At 39.3% G+C, this 20179-nt stretch overlaps 1 protein-coding gene across 3 annotated transcripts in view; it reads right to left on the bottom strand.

The window, feature by feature from the left end:
* FSTL4 (follistatin like 4) overlaps positions 1-20179 on the bottom strand; it is a 420631-nt gene that overhangs the window by 373128 nt on the left and 27324 nt on the right. For all 3 annotated transcript variants that reach the window (XM_030829211.1, XM_030829231.1, XM_030829222.1), the window contains exon 3: positions 2378-2411. In XM_030829211.1, coding sequence (XP_030685071.1) covers positions 2378-2411 — 34 coding nt within the window. The remainder of the gene's footprint in view (positions 1-2377; positions 2412-20179) is intronic.

Below are 20179 nucleotides of genomic sequence, written 5' to 3'. Positions count from 1 at the left end.
CTGGACTCGATTTCCACTGCTAACATTAGCCCCTCTCACTTCTCAACACACATACTTAGTCAAGAGTTTCCAAAAGTCACATAATGTGAAGTTGCAGTTGGTTAGCCATTTGTGGCCCTAAACCTTCAATGGAGGGGATGCTCCTGAGTCAGGTACAGTATTGAAATAAGGCAAACCAAAATAGGAAACCTCCTCAGGTTCTGTGACTGGGAGCTTCCTCTCTAGACCTGAAGACTTTCTAGACTCTCCCGGGCCTTGTAAGCTGTGCAGAAAAATTAGCTATTACTCATCTGTTCCTCTTTCAGTCCGGGGTCGAGTCAGAGCTGGGAACCAACCCAGGTGTTCATTGCTAGACAATATCTTACTTTTCTTTGAAAGAAAAATAGTTTACTGAAGCCCCATAGTGCTTCTATTCTTTTTATACTTGTACACTGTTCTGGAGAAGATTAACAACCCCACAACCCAAGTGAGTGAGTCAGTGAATTCCCAGACCTAAAAATTCTTAGAACCAGCTGGCAAGGTCCCACTCCTTTTCTTCCTGCCAGGTTGTAAGCATTGACGTTACAGCACTGGGCTATTTCAGGAACTCTCAAACATTCAGCTTTGACAGAAACAAGCAAGAAAGACATCAGTGCACAATAGGAAGAAAAAAGTTTCTGTGATGTCAGAACAAATTTGCTAGTACAAACCCACAGTGTATGTTCCTAGTCAACCATTTGTGAAGGCTGATGCTTCCAGCAGTGGAGAGGTTACAGATGACTGGAGTGCAGCCTGACTATACCTTCACTCCTCCTCTGGACACTCTCATTCTTCTGGGGGTTTGAAGTCATAAGTTCAGTCAGGCCTTTTTCATGCATTTGAATAGAAATACATGGCTCTTTTATAACCCCAGCCTTATTAGAGACATTTTCAACACAAGGACAGTAAGATTCCCAAAAGGTTAAGTTTATATGTGATTTTATAATGCAAATCAATTCCAAACATTCACAGTCGGGATTCTGGCATAAACAGAGTATTATTCAAAGCCAAAGTTCATGTCAAATTCTCCTCTCCTCATGGCTATTTCTCTCCAACTTACATGGTCACAGTACCCATTGTGAACACTACTTTCCATAAGAAACATCCTTCCCTGCCCCATCAATCTTCATCCATTTGGTTTTGATATTCAAACAATGCAGTTTGCTTTACATATTGTCCTACAGTTCAGAGGACGTCGAGTCCGAAACCAAAGATCATGGCAAATGGGAATGTAAGCCAGAAAGTTCAGAGGACATCGAGTCCGAAACCAAAGATAATGGCAAATGGGAATGTAAGCCAGAAAGTTCATCTTAGAGTCAGATTATCCAGATCCTATGACCCTAGGGATCCAGCACCATGGACAGCAGCACACTACCAGCTGGACTCAATGTAGTGTGAAAAGTTTGTGTTACCAAGGTCCCAGGCATGAATATCCATGTATCAATGCATGTTGATAACATAGCCATCCTATGTCTTTTGCTGTGCTGCGTAACACAAGAACTAATCAGGAGGCAAAACAATGTTAGATTTAGGAGTCAAATTAGAATTTGCTAACTTCTTTTAGATTGTCTCCCTTTTTGGAGACAGTACCACAGAGAAGGATGTGGTGAAGGGTAAAACCAAAGCCACATTCTAGACCAGGAACTCATTTTCATTTCTGATCTCATCATTCTATCCATGTAATAAAAAGATGATTGTTAATGATTCCACAAATCAAACAAAAGACATCCCTTATTAGAGACTAGGCATTACTGAAAATGAATAACGGAAACTTCGATTTCCACTAAAAGACTTCTGAAAGTAACACCCATATATGTTTACCTCAGAGACCATAAAACAAATGTGCTACACGAACTCTGGCAGGGGAAACAGAACATCATGGAATTGTTTTCAAACGGAAAATTAATTAGTTATTTCTATTTCAGCTTAGCTGAAGCTGTAAGAAATCTATTCAGAAATATTTTTCACAGTGGCATCTCTTCCCAGATATTGAAATACCACAAACCATAAGCCATATTTTGTGTTGTTCACATTGCTTTGTTGGGTAAAACTAATAACTATTCCAAACTTCACTCAAGAATGAGGCTTAAGAGACCAAAAACATGATTGCGAATGAGCCAGTTCTTCAAGTATCCCACCTCTGGTACTTGAAGGTAGAAGTCATAGTTTTCACAAGCAAACCTGGCCTTCAGTCCATCCAGTCCCTACAGACAAGTGCTAAGCCGCCAGCACCCAGAAAAGACCGCATGAAATTTCAAAGAATGAGCTGCCCACAGTCTGAAGTTCATCTTAGTTTCAGCAAACTACTTCAAAAATGTCAACACTGAAAATACAATGGGTATGAGTGCATTTTTCCTACCTTCTCTTCTTGTGACTTCAAAGCTTCTGGGCTCCTGCAAGAAAAGAAAGACTTTGTGTTTTTTGAAGAATAATTCATATGTACAGATACTTGCAAATATCTCCTCTCTTGTTAGTCACATATTTATGAAAAGGTGAACAATCTACTAAGAACATGACACTGAGCAATGTTGGTCTACTAAACTCTCAACATGTACATCTATAAGTATAAACAACTTGTTGCTTTGAGGGCTTAGGCAAAAAAAATCCTGTTAATCACAAAGTTTTTAGTGAGCACAGCTAATTCTCAGGGCCTTCCTTATGTGGAATCTGGGCTGGTACCAAGTGTTAAGGAAGACCCTCTTCCAGGTTGATGACCCACCCTCTGCCTGAACTGTAGGTGCTTTTAGGGACTGAAGAAAACATAAGCAGATGGGCTAAAATTATCTGTCCAGCAGCAGGTTCTGCTTTGTGGTGCTACGGTGAAGACCACCACTGCTCCTGGATATGTCACTGACATCACCTGATAATGGATTAAACACAATTTATAGTTTCCAAAGGGTGAGATCCTACGAACAATTTGGATAGCCAGTTCATGCTACTGGACTAAATTAAGCCCTTGGGTTTTCCTAATTCAGTCCTATCTTTATTGATGCCTACTATGTGCAGGGCAATAAGCAAAGTGTTTCAGAAGTTACCCAGGTAAAACTGAGTAACTACATTGATATTCACAGTTGATTAGGGGGCTACAGAACAAACACAAATTACTGAGAAATCAAAGGGTGATTTGTCTTGTAAATACCAGCATTTCACATTCCAGTTGGAAACATAAGGAAAAGTGTTTTTAAAAGAACCTTTGAAAATAGCACTGAAGAATAGGCAGGTTTTCAGACAGAAATGGGGGAGGGAGGGTGGACCAGGAAGAGAGAATGGCATAGGAAAATGTTGGGTGGTAGGAAAATTCACGGTAGCTCTAGAAAAAGGAAAAGTCCTGGTGAGAAGTAATGGGGGGAAAGACTAGAAATGCATATTGCAGTTTCATAACTAATATAAAGTATGTCCAATTCATCATAAACGACATGTTTTGGGTAAAAAGCCTAAGGTTAAAAATAAGCTGAAAGTCCACACTAGCAACTATAAAGAAGAGAAGAGAAAACACCAAACTGGGACTACCGCCTCAACACTGCAGCCAAGAAGGTAATTCAGCAACAGTGCTTTTTAAGGCAATAGCATTGTCTTTCACACCTTAGCATTCTTGTCTAGCATCCTCTTGTCAGAAGGGGGAGGCAATACTAGAGATGAAACTAAAAGGGCACTGGGAAGGTTGTCCTACCCAAATTACATTCCCTGACCTACCTTTCTACTGAGCAAAATGCCCTGGTGGAGATCAGTGGAAGATCCATGTCACATGCCAACAGCCCATCACACAAACCAAACTCTGGTTCCTGAAGGAGTACTCATCAGGTAAGGGTTCAGAGGAGGAGGCATAGAGATGATAGGTGTAATGCAGGAAACATAAGCCACAGAGCATATTTTGCACAAAGCAAACCCAGCTCCTCCCAAACTGTTCCTCAGTAACCCGCTCCGAGGCCTGGCACCTCTGTTTCTTGAAACAACTAGTATTCATGGAACAGGAGATATTCATAATCAGCTCCAGAAAAAAACTATGAAATTTTTGTTGTGGTTACATAAAATTTATAAGTTAATTTAGGGAAAGCTGACATCTATATAATGTTGCATGTTCTTATCTAATAACACGGGATTTTAATAATTGTTTGAGTCTACTTTTGCTTTTTTCAAGAGTATTTTATAGTTTTCCTTGTGCATATTTTGAATATTTCTTTTTTGTATGTCTTTTGTTATCTTAAATGGAATGTTCTCTTATTATTTCTTCTAGCTGATTTTTGTTTGTATATTTGATGGCAATTTAAAAATAATTTTTATATTTATTTTATAACCAGCTTCTTGGTTAAATTTTATTGTTTGTAATAGTTTTTCCATTGATTCTTTTGGGGTTTCCATTTGAGTATTTATGTAATTTGCAAACAGCAATTATCTTATCTCTTCTTTCCAATTCCTATACTTCCAGTTGTTTTCTCTTGCCTTAGGGCTTTAACCAATTCTCAACCCATGTTAGGCGTTGTGGTCATACTGGACACCCTTGTCTTGGCTTTTGCTTCCAGAAGAAAACCTTTAGCATTTCCCCATTACGTGACAGGCTGGCTTTTAGCGTGAGATATGTTTATTATATTAATGAAACCAATATACATTTTACTGAGTTTTTAAAATAAATGTATGTGCTAGCTGAAAAACAGTTTGTTCCTTTACTCATTTGTTTATTGACTGTTTCCCTCTAGTGGAATGTGGGTTGGGATGGCGCCAGTATCTTTTTCACTCTTGCATCATCAGTGCTGTACCAGAACAGATGCTCAATACATATTTGTTGAATAAAAAATAAAATAAAATAAATGTGTTGGATTTTATCAAGTACTTTTCTCTGGCATTTAAGGAGATAATCATATGATTTTTCTCCTTAGTTCTATTAATAGGATGACTTACATAGTAGATCTCATAATATTCCACTACCCCTGTATTTCTAAAACAAGCTTTTCTTAGTCATAATATACTTTTTAAAATATGCTGCTGGATTCTGTTTATTATTTTAAATATGTTTTACATTTATTGGTCTACAATTTTTTGTATTGATAGTCATAAATGAGATTGGTCTACCAATCTCATATTTTTCTTATCAGATTTAGAAATTGGCCAGGCGTGGTGGCTCTCACCTGTAATCCCAGCACTTTGGGAGGTCAAGGCAGGCGGATCATGAGGTCAGGAGATCAAGACTATCCTGGCTAACACGGTGAAACCCCATCTCTACTAAAAATACAAAAATTAGCCGGGTGTGGTGGTGGGCGCCTGTAGTCCCAGCTACTCGGGAGGCTGAGGCTGGAGAATGGCGTGAACCCGGGAGGCGGAGCTTGCAGTGAGCCGAGATTGCACCACTGCACTCCAGCCTGGGAGACAGTGAGACTCCATCTCAAAAAAAAAAAAACACACACACACACACAAAAAAGAAATTAAAACGAAACCAACTTTATGTAATGAATTTGGAAGTTTTCCTTTTATTATACTCTGAAATAATTTAAATAAAAATAGGATTATCTTATTTTAAATTTTTTTTATTTTTGAGACAGAGTCTCACACTGTGGCCCTGGCTGGAGTGCAGTGACACGATCTCGACTCACCTCTGCCTCCCAGGTTCAAGTGATTCTCCTGCCTCAGCTTCCCAGTTCTTCCACTTCATTTCTCAGAGACTGACTGAAAGGGAGGAGAAGTTAAACTTGTCCAAGGTCTCACATTTTGGTCAGTGGCCAGCTAAGATTTAAATCCCAAAATCTGATTCCAATGCCTATGCACATAGCATTCCAACTTTAAAAATAGTCATGATAGTTAATTCCTAGGGACATTGTGAAAATTTTATGAGATAGACTTCTTCTTTGTGCCATAAAAAAGTAGCTTGTATGAGACTAATCCTTCTGCTATCAACAGCTATAAAAGTGGAATTAAAAGTTTTTGAAGGCATCCAACAGCAACAAAAGCAGCCAGAATTTAAAGGAAAATTATGAGAGAAAAGTCCATTGAGATGAGCCCCATATTCAGTGCCACATTTCCCCTTTGTGACATTTGCTGTTTTGCATAGAAGCCAAACAGAATGTAATATTCTAGAACTTAGAGAAGTCTCTCTGAGATGGGAAATAAACATCAGAGTGCAAGGCTACCAAAGAAGCCAGAAACTGAGGATCAGAAACCCTGGAAAAGGAAACCAGAAAGAAGTGAGCTCAACGTTTTCAGCTTCCCCTTGGGTTATATGATTATGCCTGAGCTACACACATAAAGGGCAAAAGGCTGAGAAACAAGTTAAAAAGTAGCCTCAAACAAGCAAAAAAAAAAAAAGCCTCAAATAATAAAATCTAAATATAGATTTTGAAAGTACATGGTACTAAAGAGACAAAAATTAGGCTTTCCAAGAAATAATCGCCCTGGCAAATGCAGCAGACTTACTGCTAAGACTATATATTCTCAAATTATTCCTATTCTTGAGTAGATAAAGATGATATTCCAGGACTCTATCTGTCTAACAAAGAAAAATAAATCCTCTGTGGAAAACAATAAAGTGATCCACAGGCTTTACAATTTTTCACATAATAATCTCCAGCATCCAGTCTAAAATTACCAGACATAGCACGAAATGGGATTGAATGGCTAAAATCCAAGAAAACAGACCACAGAAACAGAGCCACATGTTATCCAGATCTTAGAATTCTTAGGCACAAGCTTTAGAATAACTATGGCTAAAATGTTTAGGAAAATAGGAGAAAAGATGCTGAATTTCATTATAAAACTAGAATCGATTAAAAGACTACACATTGGGTACACTGTACACCGCTCAGGTGATGGATGCACCAAAATCTCAGAAATCATCACTAAAAAACTGTAACCAAACACCAACTGTTCTCCAAAAACCTATTGAAACAAAAATAAACAAAAAATAATCAAAAATTTCATAACTGAAAATGAAATAACTGAAAAATTCAATAGGTGGATTTAACAACAGATTAAACACAAATGAAGAAAGGAATAGTAAGATGGAAGCTAGATCAGTAAAAAATAACCACACAGAAGATGTGAAAGGAAAAAAGATAAAGAATGAAAAATACAGAAAAAGTATGAGACACTGTAACATCGTGAAGAGTTCTAACAAGCATGCAATTAAATTTTCAGAGTGAAAGGTCAGAGAAAATTGGCAGAATCAATATTTAAAGAGATGCTGGTTGATACTTTTCCAAAATTAATGAAAGACATCAAGCCAGAAATTTGGGAATCTCCACAAGCCCCAAGCAAGATAAATACAAACACAACCATACTTAAGTACTCAGTAAAATAGTTGAATATTCAAAGACAAATAGAAAATCTTTAAAACAGCCAAAGGGCAGGTGGTAGAGATGGGGAGAACATTGCCTACAAAGGAGCAACAGTAAGTGTGATAGCTGATTTTTCAGGAGGAAATAATGGAACCAGAAGACAATGGAATTCCATCTTTAGTTTTTAACTTTTTAAACTTTTATTTGAAGTTCAGGGGTATATGTGCACATTTGTTACATAGGTAAACTGCATGTCTTGGGGGTTTGGTGTAAAGCTCACCCAGGTAATAAGCATAGTACCCACCAGCTTTAAAATTTGAAAAAAACTTTAGAATCCAATGAAAATATGGGTATTCATAAGGTAAAATAAATGAAGGTAAAGTACAGATATTTAGGCAAAAAAACCCTGAGAGAATACATTGCCAACAAACTAACAGTAAGAGCAATACTTTATAGCGAACTTTTAAGGCAAAAATGTAAAAAATTATTCAGATGAATGTATAGCTATGCAAGAAGAAATAATGAGCACCAAAAAGCGTAAAAAAATAAAAATAAAAATACATTTAGGCTACTTAACACAACAATAATGCACTGTAAGATAAAAATATTTGTAGAATTAAAATACATAGTAATACGATTTTTTAAAAAAAGGTCAGGAGGTCAAATGAGATTAAAGTGTTATAATGTCCCAGTACTGTCCAAAAAAATGGCAAAATTAGTGCTATGACACCAAAGGACTGAAGTAACCAAAACTGTCTCATCCAAAAGAAGACAAGAAAGGCAGAAGAAAAAAGGAATATAGAACAGAGAAAACACAGGTTTATATTTAAACCTATTTAACTATAAATGGGCTAAATAATCCCAATAAAACACAAGGATTGGGCTGGGCGTGGTGGCTCATGCATGTAATCCCCAGCACTCTGGGACGCTGAGGCAGGTGGATCACGAGGTCAGGAGATCGAGACCATCCTGGCTAATATAGTGTAACCCTATCTCTACTAAAAATACAAAAAATTAGACAGGCATGGTGGTGGGCGCCTGTAGTCCCAGCTACTTGGGAGGCTGAGGCAGGAGAATGGCATGGACCCGGGAGGTGGAGCTTGCAGTGAGCCCAGATTGCACCACTGTACCCCAGCCTGGGCAACAGAGCGAGACTCCATCTCAAAAAATAAAAAAAAACACACAAGGATTGGCATAACAGAGAAAACAATATCCAACTATATGCTGCCTACAAGAGACATATCATAAACATATGTTTACAAAAAGGCTGAATGTAAAGATTTAAATGATAAACCATATTAACTTCAACCAAGAAAACATGGCTATAGATAAAGTAGGCAAGAATTATTATTAGTGATATAAAGGGATGGTTCATAATTAGAAAAGGAACAACTTAACAGGAATATATAGCAATTCTAAACTTGTACATACCTAGTAGCATAGTCTAAACATATGCAAAGCCAAAACTCAAAGAACTAAGAGGAGAATTTTTTTTTTTTTTTTTTTTTTTTTGAGACGGAGTCTCGCTCTGTCACCCAGGCTAGAGTGCAGTGGCACGATCTCGGCTCACTGCTAGCTCTGCCTCCCGGGTTCACGCCATTCTCCTGCCTCAGCCTCTCCGGGCAGCTGGGACTACAGGCGCCCGCCACCACACCTGGCTAATTTTTTGTATTTTTAGTAGAGACGGGGTTTCGTCGTGGTCTCGATCTCCTGACCTCGTGATCCGCCTGCCTCGGCCTCCCGAAGTGCTGGGATTACAAGCATGAGCCACCGTGCCTGGCCGAGAATTTTTTTAACCCACAATAATGGTTAGAAAATTTAAAAAATCTCTGTCTTTAACTGACAGAACAAGTAGAGGAAAAAAGCATCAGTAAGAATATAGAAGAGTTGGACACTATAATTTTAAAACTTGACCTAATTGATAGACATCAAACACTGTACCAAATAGCACTTCATTTCAAGTGTCCATTCAAGATTTATAAAAATTGGCCGTATGCTGAGCCATAAGCAAGTTTAAACGCATCATGGCAACCTCATGGAAAAAATGTTGGACGTATCTTAGAACATACATAAAAATCATTTCCTGATGGATTGTAGATCTACATGTGAAAAGTAATGCAAATAAGTCTCTATAAGATATCAAGTGTATCTTCATGACTTTAAATACGTAGGTGAAAATATCTTAAAGAGGATGTGAAAAGCAAACTAAAAGAATATCTCAGACTTTATTAAAATTAGGACTTCTGTTTATTAAAAGGTAGGATCAAGACAATGAAAAGGGAAGCCATTAAGGAAACACATTTACAATCCATATATCTTATGAATGACTTATTGAGAATATATAAAATACTTTTGCAAATCAATAAGAAAAATACAAATAACCTAATTGAAGAATGAGTAAAAGATTTGAATAGGCACTTCACAAGTTGAAACCACAGTGGGATACTGCTATAAACCACAAATAATAGATGACATTAAAAAAAACCGTTGGAGGAGAAGCCAAGATGGCCAAATAGGAACAGCTCCGGTCTACAGCTCCCAGCATGAGCAACGCAGAAGATGGGAGATTTCTGCATTTCCAACTGAGCTTTGAAGAGAGTAGTGGTTCTGCCAGCATGCAGCTTGAGATCTGAGAATGGGCAGACTGCCTCCTCAAGTGGGTCCCTGACCCCCGAGTAGCCTAACTGGGAGGCACCCCCCAGTAGGGGAGGACTGACACCTCACATGGCCGGGTACTCCTCTGAGACAAAACTTCCAGAGGAACAATCAGGCAGCAGCATCTGTGGTTCACCAAAATACGCTCTTCTGCAGCCACCGCTGCTGATACCCAGGCAAACAGGGTCTGGAGTGGACCTCTAGCAAACTCCAACAGACCTGCAGCTGAGGGTCCTGTCTGGTAGAAGGAAAACTAACAAACAGAAAGGACATCCACACCAAAAACCCATCTGTATGTCACCATCATCAAAGACCAAAGGTAGATAAAACCACAAAGATGGGAAAAGAACAGAGCAGAAAAACTGGAAACTCTAAAAATCAGAGCTCCTCTCCTCCTCCAAAGGAACGCAGCTCCTCACCAGCAACAGAACAAAGCTGGAAGGAGAATGACTTTGACGAGTTGAGAGAAGAAGACTTCAGATGATCAAACTACTCCGAGCTACAGGAGGAAATCTGAACCAATGGCAAAGAAGTTAAAAGCTTTGAAAAAAATTAGATGAATGGATAACTAGAATAGCCAATGCAGAGAAGTCCTTAAAGTACCTGATGGAGCTGAAAACCAAGGCACGAGAGCTACGTGACAAATGCAGAAGCCTCAGTAGCTGATGCGATCAACTGGAAGAAAGGGTATCAGCGATGGAAGATGAAATGAATGAAATGAAGCGAGAAGAGAAGTTTAGAGAAAAAAGAATAAAAAGAAATGAACAAAGCCTCCAAGAAATATGGGACTATGTGAAAAGACCAAATCTACATCTGATTGGTGTACCTGAAAGTGACGGGGAGAATGGAACCAAGTTGGAAAACACTCTTCAGGATATTATCCAGGAGAACTTCCCCAATCTAGCAAGGCAGGCCAACATTCAAATTCAGGAAATATAGAGAATGCCACAAAGATATTCCTCGAGAAGAGCAACTCTAAGACACATAATTGTCAGATTCACCAAAGTTGAAATGAAGGAAAAAATGTTAAGGGCAGCCAGAGAGAAAGGTCGGGTTACCCACAAAGGGAAGCCCATCAGACTAACAGCTGATCTCTCGGCAGAAACTCTACAAGCCAGAAGAGAGTGGGGGCCGATATTCAACATTCTTTAAGAAAAGAATTTTCAACCCAGAATTTCATATCCAGCCAAACTAAGCTTCATAAGTGAAGGAGAAATAAAATACTTTACAGAAAAGCAAATGCTGAGAGATTTTGTCACCACCAGGCCTGCCCTAAAAGAGCTCCTGAAGGAAGCACTAAACATGGAAAGGAACAACCGGTACCAGCCACTGCAAAAACATGCCAAATTGTAAAGACCATCAAGGCTAGGAAGAAACCGCATCAACTAACGAGCAAAATAACCAGCTAACATCATAATGACAGGATCAAATTCACACATAACAATATTAACTTTAAATGTAAATGGGCTAAATGCTCCAATTAAAAGACACAGACTGGCAAATTGGATAAAGTGTCAAGACCCATCAGTGTGCTGTATTCAGGAAACCCATCTCGCATGCAGAGACACATATAGGCTCAAAATAAAGGGATGGAGGAAGATCTACCAAGCAAATGGAAAACAAAAAAAGGAGGGGTTGCAATCCTAGTCTCTGATAAAACAGACTTTAAACCAACAAAGATCAAAAGAGACAAAGAAGGCCATTACATAATGGTAAAGGGATCAATTCAACAAGAAGAGCTAACTATCCTAAATATATATGCACCCAATGCAGGAGCACCCAGATTCATAAAGCACACCCTTAGTGACCTACAAAGAGACTTAGACTCCCACACAATAATAACGGGAGACTTTAACACTGTCAACATTAGACAGATCAACGAGACAGAAAGTTAACAAGGATACCCAGGAATTGAACTCAGCTCTGCACAAAGTGGACCTAATAGACATCTACAGAACTCTCCACCCCAAATCAACAGAATATACATTCTTTTCAGCACCACACCACACCTACTCCAAAATTGACCACATAGTTGGAAGTAAAGCTCTCCTCAACAAATGTAAAAGAACAGAAATTATAACAAACTGTCTCTCAGACCACAGTGCAATCAAACTAGAACTCAGGATTAAGAAACTCACTCAAAACTGCTCAACTACATGGAAACTGAACAACCTGTTCCTGAATGACTACTGGGTAAATAATGAAATGAAGGCAGAAATAAAGATGTTCTTTGAAACCAACGAGAACAAAAACACAACATACCAGAATGTCTGGGACACATTCAAAGCAGTGTGTAGAGGGAAATTTATAGCACTAAATGCCCACAAGAGAAAGCAGGAAAGATCTAAAATTGACACCCTAACATCACAATTAAAAGAACTAGAAAAGCAAGAGCAAACACATTCAAAAGCTAGCAGAAGGCAAGAAATAACTAACATCAGAGCAGAACTGAAGGAAATAGAGACACAAAAAACGCTTCAAAAAATTAATGAATCCAGGAGCTGGTTTTTTGAAAAGATCAACAAAATTGATAGACTACTAGCAAGACTAATAGAGAAGAAAAGAGAGAAGAATCCAACAGACACAATAAAAAATGATAAAGGGGATATCGCCACTGATCCCACAGAAATACAAACTACCATCAGAGAATACTACAAACACCTCTACGCAAATAAACTAGAAAATTTAGAAGAAATGGATAAATTCCTCAACACATACATCCTCCCACGACTAAACCAGGAAGAAGTTGAATCTCTGAATAGATCAATAACAGGCTCTGAAATTGAGGCAATAATCAATAGCTTACCAACCAAAAAAAGCCCAGGACCAGATGGATTCACAGCCAAATTCTACCAGAGGTACGAAGAGGAGCTGGTACCATTCCTTCTGAAACTACTTGAATCAACAGAAAAAGAGGGAATCCTCCCTAACGCATTTTATGAGGCCAGCATCATCCTGATAGCAAAGCCTGGCAGAGACACAACCAAAAAAGAGAATTTTAGACCAATATTCTTGATGAACATCGATGCAAAAATCCTCAATAAAATACTGGCAAACCGAATCCAGCAACACATCAAAAAGCTTATCCACCATGATCAAGTGGGCTTCATCCCTGGGATGCAAGGCTGGTTCAACATATGCAAATCAATAAATGTAATCCAGCATATAAACAGAACCAAAGACAAAAACCACATGATTATCTCAATAGATGCAGAAAAGGCCTTTGACAAAATTCAACAACACTTCATGCTAAAAACTCTCAAAAAATTAGGTATCGATAGGACATATCTCAAAATAATAAGAGCTATCTATGACAAACCCACAGCCAATATCATACTGAACGGGCAAAAACTGGAAGCATTCCCTTTGAAAACGGGCACAAGACAGGGATGCCCTCTCCCACCACTCCTATTCAACATAGTGTTGGAAGTTCTGGCCAGGGCAATCAGGCAGGAGAAGGAAATAAAGGGTATTCAATTAGGAAAAGAGGAAGTCAAATTGTCCCTGTTTGCAGATGACATGACTGTATATCTAGAAAACCCCATTGTCTCAGCCCAAAATCTCCTCAAGCTAATAAGCAACTTCAGCAAAGTCTGAGGATACAAAATCAACGTGCAAAAATCACAAGCATTCTTATACACCAATAACAGACAAACAGAGAGCCAAATCGTGAGTGAACTCCCATTCACAATTGCTTCAAAGAGAATATAATACCTAGGAATCCAACTTACAAGGGATGGGAAGGACCTCTTTAAGGAGAACTACAAACCACTGCTCAATGAAATAAAAGAGGATACAAACAAATGGAAGAACATTCCATGCTCATGGGTAGGAAGAATCAATATCGTGAAAATGGCCATACTGCCCAAGGGAATTTATAGATTCAGTGCCATCCCCATCAAGCTACCAATGACTTTCTTCACAGAATTGGAAAAAACTACTTTAAAGTTCATATGGAACCAAAAAAGAGCCCGCATCGCCAAGTCAATCCTAAGCCAAAAGGACAAAGCTGGAGGCATCACACTACCTGACTCCAAACTATACTGCAAGGCTACAGTAACCAAAACAGCATGGTACTGGTACCAAAACACAGATATGGACCAATGGAACAGAACAGAGCCCTCAGAAATGATGCCGCATATCTACAACTGTCTGATCTTTGACAAACCTGACAAAAACAAGCAATGGGGAAAGGATTCCCTATTTAATAAATGGTGCTGGGAAAACTGGCTAGCCATATGTAGAAAGCTGAAACTGGATCCCTTCCTTACACCTTATACAAAAATTAATTCAAGATGGATTAAAGACTTACATGTTAGACCTAAAATCATAAAAACCCTAGAAGAAAACCTAGGCAATACCATTTAGGACATAGGCATGGGCAAGGACTTCATGTCTAAAACAACAAAAGCAATGGCAACAAAAGCCAAAATTGACAAATGGGATCTAATTAAACTAAAGAGCTTCTGCACAGCAAAAGAAACTACCATCAGAGTGAACAGGCAACCTACAGAATGGGAGAAAATTTTTGCAACCTACTCATCTGACAAAGGGCTAATATCCAGAATCTACAATGAACTCAAACAAATTTACAAGAAAAAAACAAACAACCCTGTCAAAAAGTGGGCAAAGGACATGAACAGACACTTCTCAAAAGAAGACATTTATGCAGCCAAAAAACACATGAAAAAATGCTCATCATCACTGGCCATCAAAGAAATGCAAATCAAAACCACAGTGAGATACCATCTCACACCAGTTAGAATGGCCATCATTAAAAAGTCAGGAAACAACAGGTGCTGGAGAGGATGTGGAGAAATAGGAACACTTTTACACTGTTGGTGGGACTGTAAACTAGTTCAACCATTGTGGAAGTCAGTGTGGCGATTCCTCAGGGATCTAGAACTAGAAATACCATTTGACCCAGCCATCCCATTCCTGGGTATATACCCAAAGGATTATAAATCATGCTGCTATAAAGACACATGCACATGTATGTTTATAGCAGCACTATTCACAATAGCAAAGACTTTGAACCAACCTAAATGTCCAACAATGATAGACTGGATTAAGAAAATGTGGCACATATACACCACAGAATACTATGCAGCCATAAAAAATGATGAGTTCATGTCCTTTGTAGGGACATGGATGAAACTGGAAACCATCATTCTCAGCAAACTATCGCAAGGACAAAAAACCAAACACCGCATGTTCTCACTCACAGGTGGGAATTGAACAATGAGAACACATGGACACAGGAAGGGGAACATCACACACCGGGGCCTGTTGTGGGGTGGGGGGAGAGGGGAGGGATAGCATTAGGAGATATACCTAATGCTAAATGACGAGTTAATGGGTGCAGCACACCAACATGGCACACGTATACATATATAACAACCTGCACGTTGTGCACATGTACCCTAAAACTTAAAGTATAATAATAATAAAATTTTAAAAAACTGTTAATACTAAATGTTTACGAGGATATGAAGGAACTATAATTTTTATACCCTCAGAGGAACCAGCACCAGCAAAACTTTCCTCATTGGTCTGAGTCCCAGAATGGAGAGGCTCCTCCCCTGGAGATGGTAGTGATAAAGGTATTCCTTCCTGCAGGTCCTGCTCTTAACTATTGCAGTGTTTCCTTTTCCACCTTCTTAATCCTTTAATATCTGTTTAACAAATTCCCTGTAATTAAATTATGTTAAAATAACTATTGTGACATCTATGCTCCTGACCCAACAATTTAACTCCTAAGTAAATGTCCAACAGAAGTACATTCATGTGAGCACCAAAATGCATGTATAAGAATGCTGAATGCAGCATGATATGTAATGCAAATGTCCACCAATGGTAGAACGGATAAACTGTGGCATATCCATACAATGGAAAACTTCACTGCAATGCAAAAGAAAAAACTCTGCAACATGTGATAATGTAGCTGAATCTCATTGTCATAGCGCTGAGGGAAAGACAGCAGAAACAAATAGTACAGTTTATAAGATTTTATTTTTATAAATCTCAGAAACAAGCAAAACCAATCTCTGATTATAGATGAGTAGTAACCTTTGGGAGAATAATGACTTGGGGGGACACAGAGTGGTTTCTGGGATGCTGGAAATTTTCTATATTATCATCTTGGTGGTGGTCACACAGATGTGTTCACTTACAAAATACTAACCAAGTGCTACACTTAGGATATGTGTCTTTACTATATATTTGATATGCTCCAGTAAAAATTTTTAAAATAAGACAAATTACCCAGGAGTAATCAGAAGTTTGTTAAATAGAGGGAACAAACCCCACTTCTAATTTACAGATGAAGAAAGATGTACTGAGGGAAAGACTATAACTGGCTGAATATCAGGTGAGAAGTGGCCACATCAGGACCAGTCTCAAACCTCTGAGGTCCTACCACTATACTCTACTTCCTCCAAGGAAATGCTCAACACATATCGTGAAGAATATGACAGGGATTAAGAGTGGGGGCCAGCTGTGCCTCTGTCACCTTGGTTGAATTATTTAACATTTCCTAAGTCTCTGTTTGTTGATCTGTAAAGGCAGAAATAGTACATTCCTCACAGAGTAGTTGTGATGATCAAATGAAATAATAATAAGCTTGTCCCATGCTTAGCATGGTGTCTGGCACATAGGCAGTCCTCCAACATGTGCCACCATCATCATCAACATTACCATTCATGAAAACAGCTAAGAGAGGGAGACCATCAGATTATTTTCGGGAGGTAAATGAGTTCGATGGCTTCCTCAATTATTGAGGCTAAATAAGAATCCATCTTTCCAGTGCTTAAAAAAGCAACCCCTCAAAAGCTGTAGCAGAAATGTAAGGAATGAAATTCATTGACATAATGACACCAAGGCCCTGGATGCATTGTCTAAGGAAGAAATTATTTTCTGCAGAAGCTTCAAACCAGATGGTTATAAATGAGACTTAGTGCATGGGCATTACTTAATGACTAAATTTCTTTAACTGAAAATCTTATTTTATTATAGTATAAATCACACTTTCTTGAAGCAGGGAATTAATTTTAGATTTTTCGTTCACTGCTCATAACCTTTCTACGAGTTTGACAGCCAAATCATTTAAAATGTCATTTAACCAATACAATATAACAGCTTTATTCCTCATTGTGCCCTTCCTGAATCCATTATCTCTCGCTATAATGTAGAAGAACTTAAATAAAAAATTATCATTCTATAAAACTGTATTTTACTATGCAGTTAAACTATACAATCTTTATTTTTGAATCAATACGAGTGCTGAGCAATGTTTTTCATAATCCAAAAGCCAATTCCAGATTCTCAGCTACCAAAAAACAGTTTGAAGGCTGCTGAAAGAGTATACGTGAGCACTCTCAAATTCCACCCCTAGGACCATCCCATGTCCATCTTGGGCACAGGGGGTGAGGATCTGGAAAAGGATGGTGAGGCCCTTGCCCCAGATCATAGTCACGACTCCGCATCCATGCTCTCAGAGGTCTTTGGTTAGGGAGTAAGCCTCAGTCTGTCACCCAAAATATTACGGGATTCACTAGAAAAATATTGGCTATGTGGGTTACGAAAGTGGGGGATCAAAAGCATCCATATTGAGAAGAGAATGAAATGAAAAAGTAAATGGAGTGGAGCTCAATGTGGCCAGATCTTCATAGACAAAGCAGAAAGGAGTCTGCTATACAAGGGGCCCGGCCTGAGGAGGTCCCTGTGCCAGTGTCCTGAAGATGGGCCCCTGACTGGCAGCACCTCCATCCAGCAGCAGAGGGGCTGAGGAAGCTCCCGGCTTCAGAGTTCCTCGGGCCCCACCTTCCTAAAGACACACAAAAGGAAGCCCATGTGTTCAATTTATGAACCAATTAGTACAGATGAGATGGAAGCTTTGCCATGGGACTCATAGCTACTGAAATTCTGACATCTTAAGTTCTAAGTTTTTCATATCTGAGATGCTCTTAAAATGAATGCTTCTTTAACAACCTTTCTTACAATTTTTCATTTATTCACTTGAATTTTAAAAACTTGACTCTAAGCAGGTTCATTTTTGCTAGCAAGACACTATTCTGCAATTAAAATCTTCACTTGGACTGACAAAATACAGCTAAATAAAGTGGCACCTTATGTAGCACGTATTCCACTGCTGGCTCCCACTTACTGTGCACACAGTAAGAGTTTTGAACACTTTATCTCATTTATATGGCTGAGTTAAAGGCAGAAGGAAAACTATCGAGTTGTTAGATTTCTCAGCACACCATGTCTGGGTCTTCAAAGCCAGAGAAGGTTAGAGAATTAACCCTAAACCCAGGGCTAGTTTGAAAGCCAAGCTGAATAATCCAGCAAAGAACACGTTTTTCTGGGGGAGGGTCTAAACACCCCCTGCTTCCTCCAGTTATGCACAGCTTGCTGCAAGTGCTCATGAAAAACACCAAAGGGGTGCTGGCTCTTGAGAAATGCCACTTAATCGAGGGGTCAGTGTTCCCCTCCTGCACCACAGAGAACAGTGTTAGATGGCTCTGGGGTTAGGGAGAGGTGTGTGTACCCCTGGTGGATGGGCTTACTGCCTTACAGGACAGTCAAAGGTGGGGGAGGCACAGCCGCCAACACTAAACATTTAGGGGCTTAGATAGCTGAGGGAGTTTGATAAAGGCCAGGGGTCCCTGTACCTTTCAGCTAGCCCGGCCTAGGAGTTGCCCAATCAGCAGAGGCTGAGCTTGCCTTTCTCATCTTCCCAGGAGACCCAGTGTGAAGGGCAGAGGGCTGGGCATGGCCATATAGGAAAAGAACGTGCAAGTCTCCTTTGAGCCCAGGAGTTTGAGACCAGCCTGGGCAACATAGTGAAACCCCATCTCTACAAAAAAATATGAAAATTAGCTGGGCATGGTGGTACCTATCTCTAGTCCCAGATACTTGTGAGGCTGAGGTGGGAGGATCACCTGAGCCCAGGGAGGTAGAGGCTGCAGTGAGCTGTGATTGCGCCACTGCGCTCCAACCTGGATGATAGCGTGAGACCCTGTCTCAAAACAAACAAACAAACAAACAAACAAAACAGTGCAAGTCTCCGCCACTTTGGGGCTGAAACACAGATAGCACAGCAAGCAAGCTCTGTGTCCCCTCTATTACCTATCTTACAATAAATGACAATAAATGGATCAGTGTAAGGAAACCAGTATTACATGGGGCTGGGAAGTCTAAAATAACTAAGCCAGAGAGTTTAAAGGGAGGTTTATCAAGACAAAAGGAAGAGATCATGTCAGATGACTTTATAAAAATACAAAGGAAATGTCTTTACTATTAAGGTACTCTTTTACTTTACTGATTTAAAAAAGAATCACCATGATAAACCCATCAATAGCTTCTTGTGGGCAGACCTGGGAATACCAATTTTATTATGCCCATGAGGGCAAAGCCTCCAGTAGGTCTGAATCACCTGATTCTTTCAGTAGCTGCTCCACCAGCTGCAGGCCTGAGGAAGCCACCCGGATACTTCCCACTCCAGTTTGCCCATCTGTAAAACGGGCAGACCCGACAGTCCAGCCAGGACAATTGAGGCGATATCTCAGAAACATGGGCAGAGTCCCACAGAGAGTTCTGTCCAGGGCTTTCTGACAGGAAGCAAAGCGTGGTCAGTGAAGGAGAAAGCTGTGATACTCTAAAAAGAAATGGAATTAATGGTGATTACCAGACACTAGACAGAAAAGAAAGCAAAAGGGTATGTGCCCATCTTCAGAAATTAAGATGATTTGGAAATATCATATGAGGATTTAGTGATTTTAAATTCTAGAGTCATTTAAAGCTTTATGCTAAAGGTTATTCATTTACAATTTAAAAAGAAAAGTTAGCCCTGAATTTAAGACAGTCTTTGGTAGCAAATCCACCCAAGTGACAATATTAGTAGACACTCAGTTACATTTGATGAAATAAATGTCAATAACTGATTGATCACTGCTCTTTGTTAAACATAATCGCCTGCACACAGCCAGATTAAGGGACCAAGAAGGCAAGAGGGGAATTTTCCAGTTGTATCTCTCAGACAACCCAACAAATTAAAAACTAATTAACTTTTTGATTTGGAAAGTAAGCCACATCTCTCACAATGAGCAATCACCACGTCCAAGACCATTACAACAGTTAGCAGCATGGGACTCTAACTCAGCACCCCAAGGAACAACCTCATTAACATGTCATTGTTATTTCCACTGACACTAGCAGGGCTCAACCTAACACAGGTATTATCT

Source organism: Nomascus leucogenys, chromosome 2 (assembly GCF_006542625.1).
Source record: "Nomascus leucogenys isolate Asia chromosome 2, Asia_NLE_v1, whole genome shotgun sequence".
In the NCBI taxonomy this organism is placed as follows: Eukaryota; Metazoa; Chordata; class Mammalia; order Primates; family Hylobatidae; genus Nomascus; species Nomascus leucogenys.
This window is presented reverse-complemented; position numbering and strand designations above follow the sequence as displayed.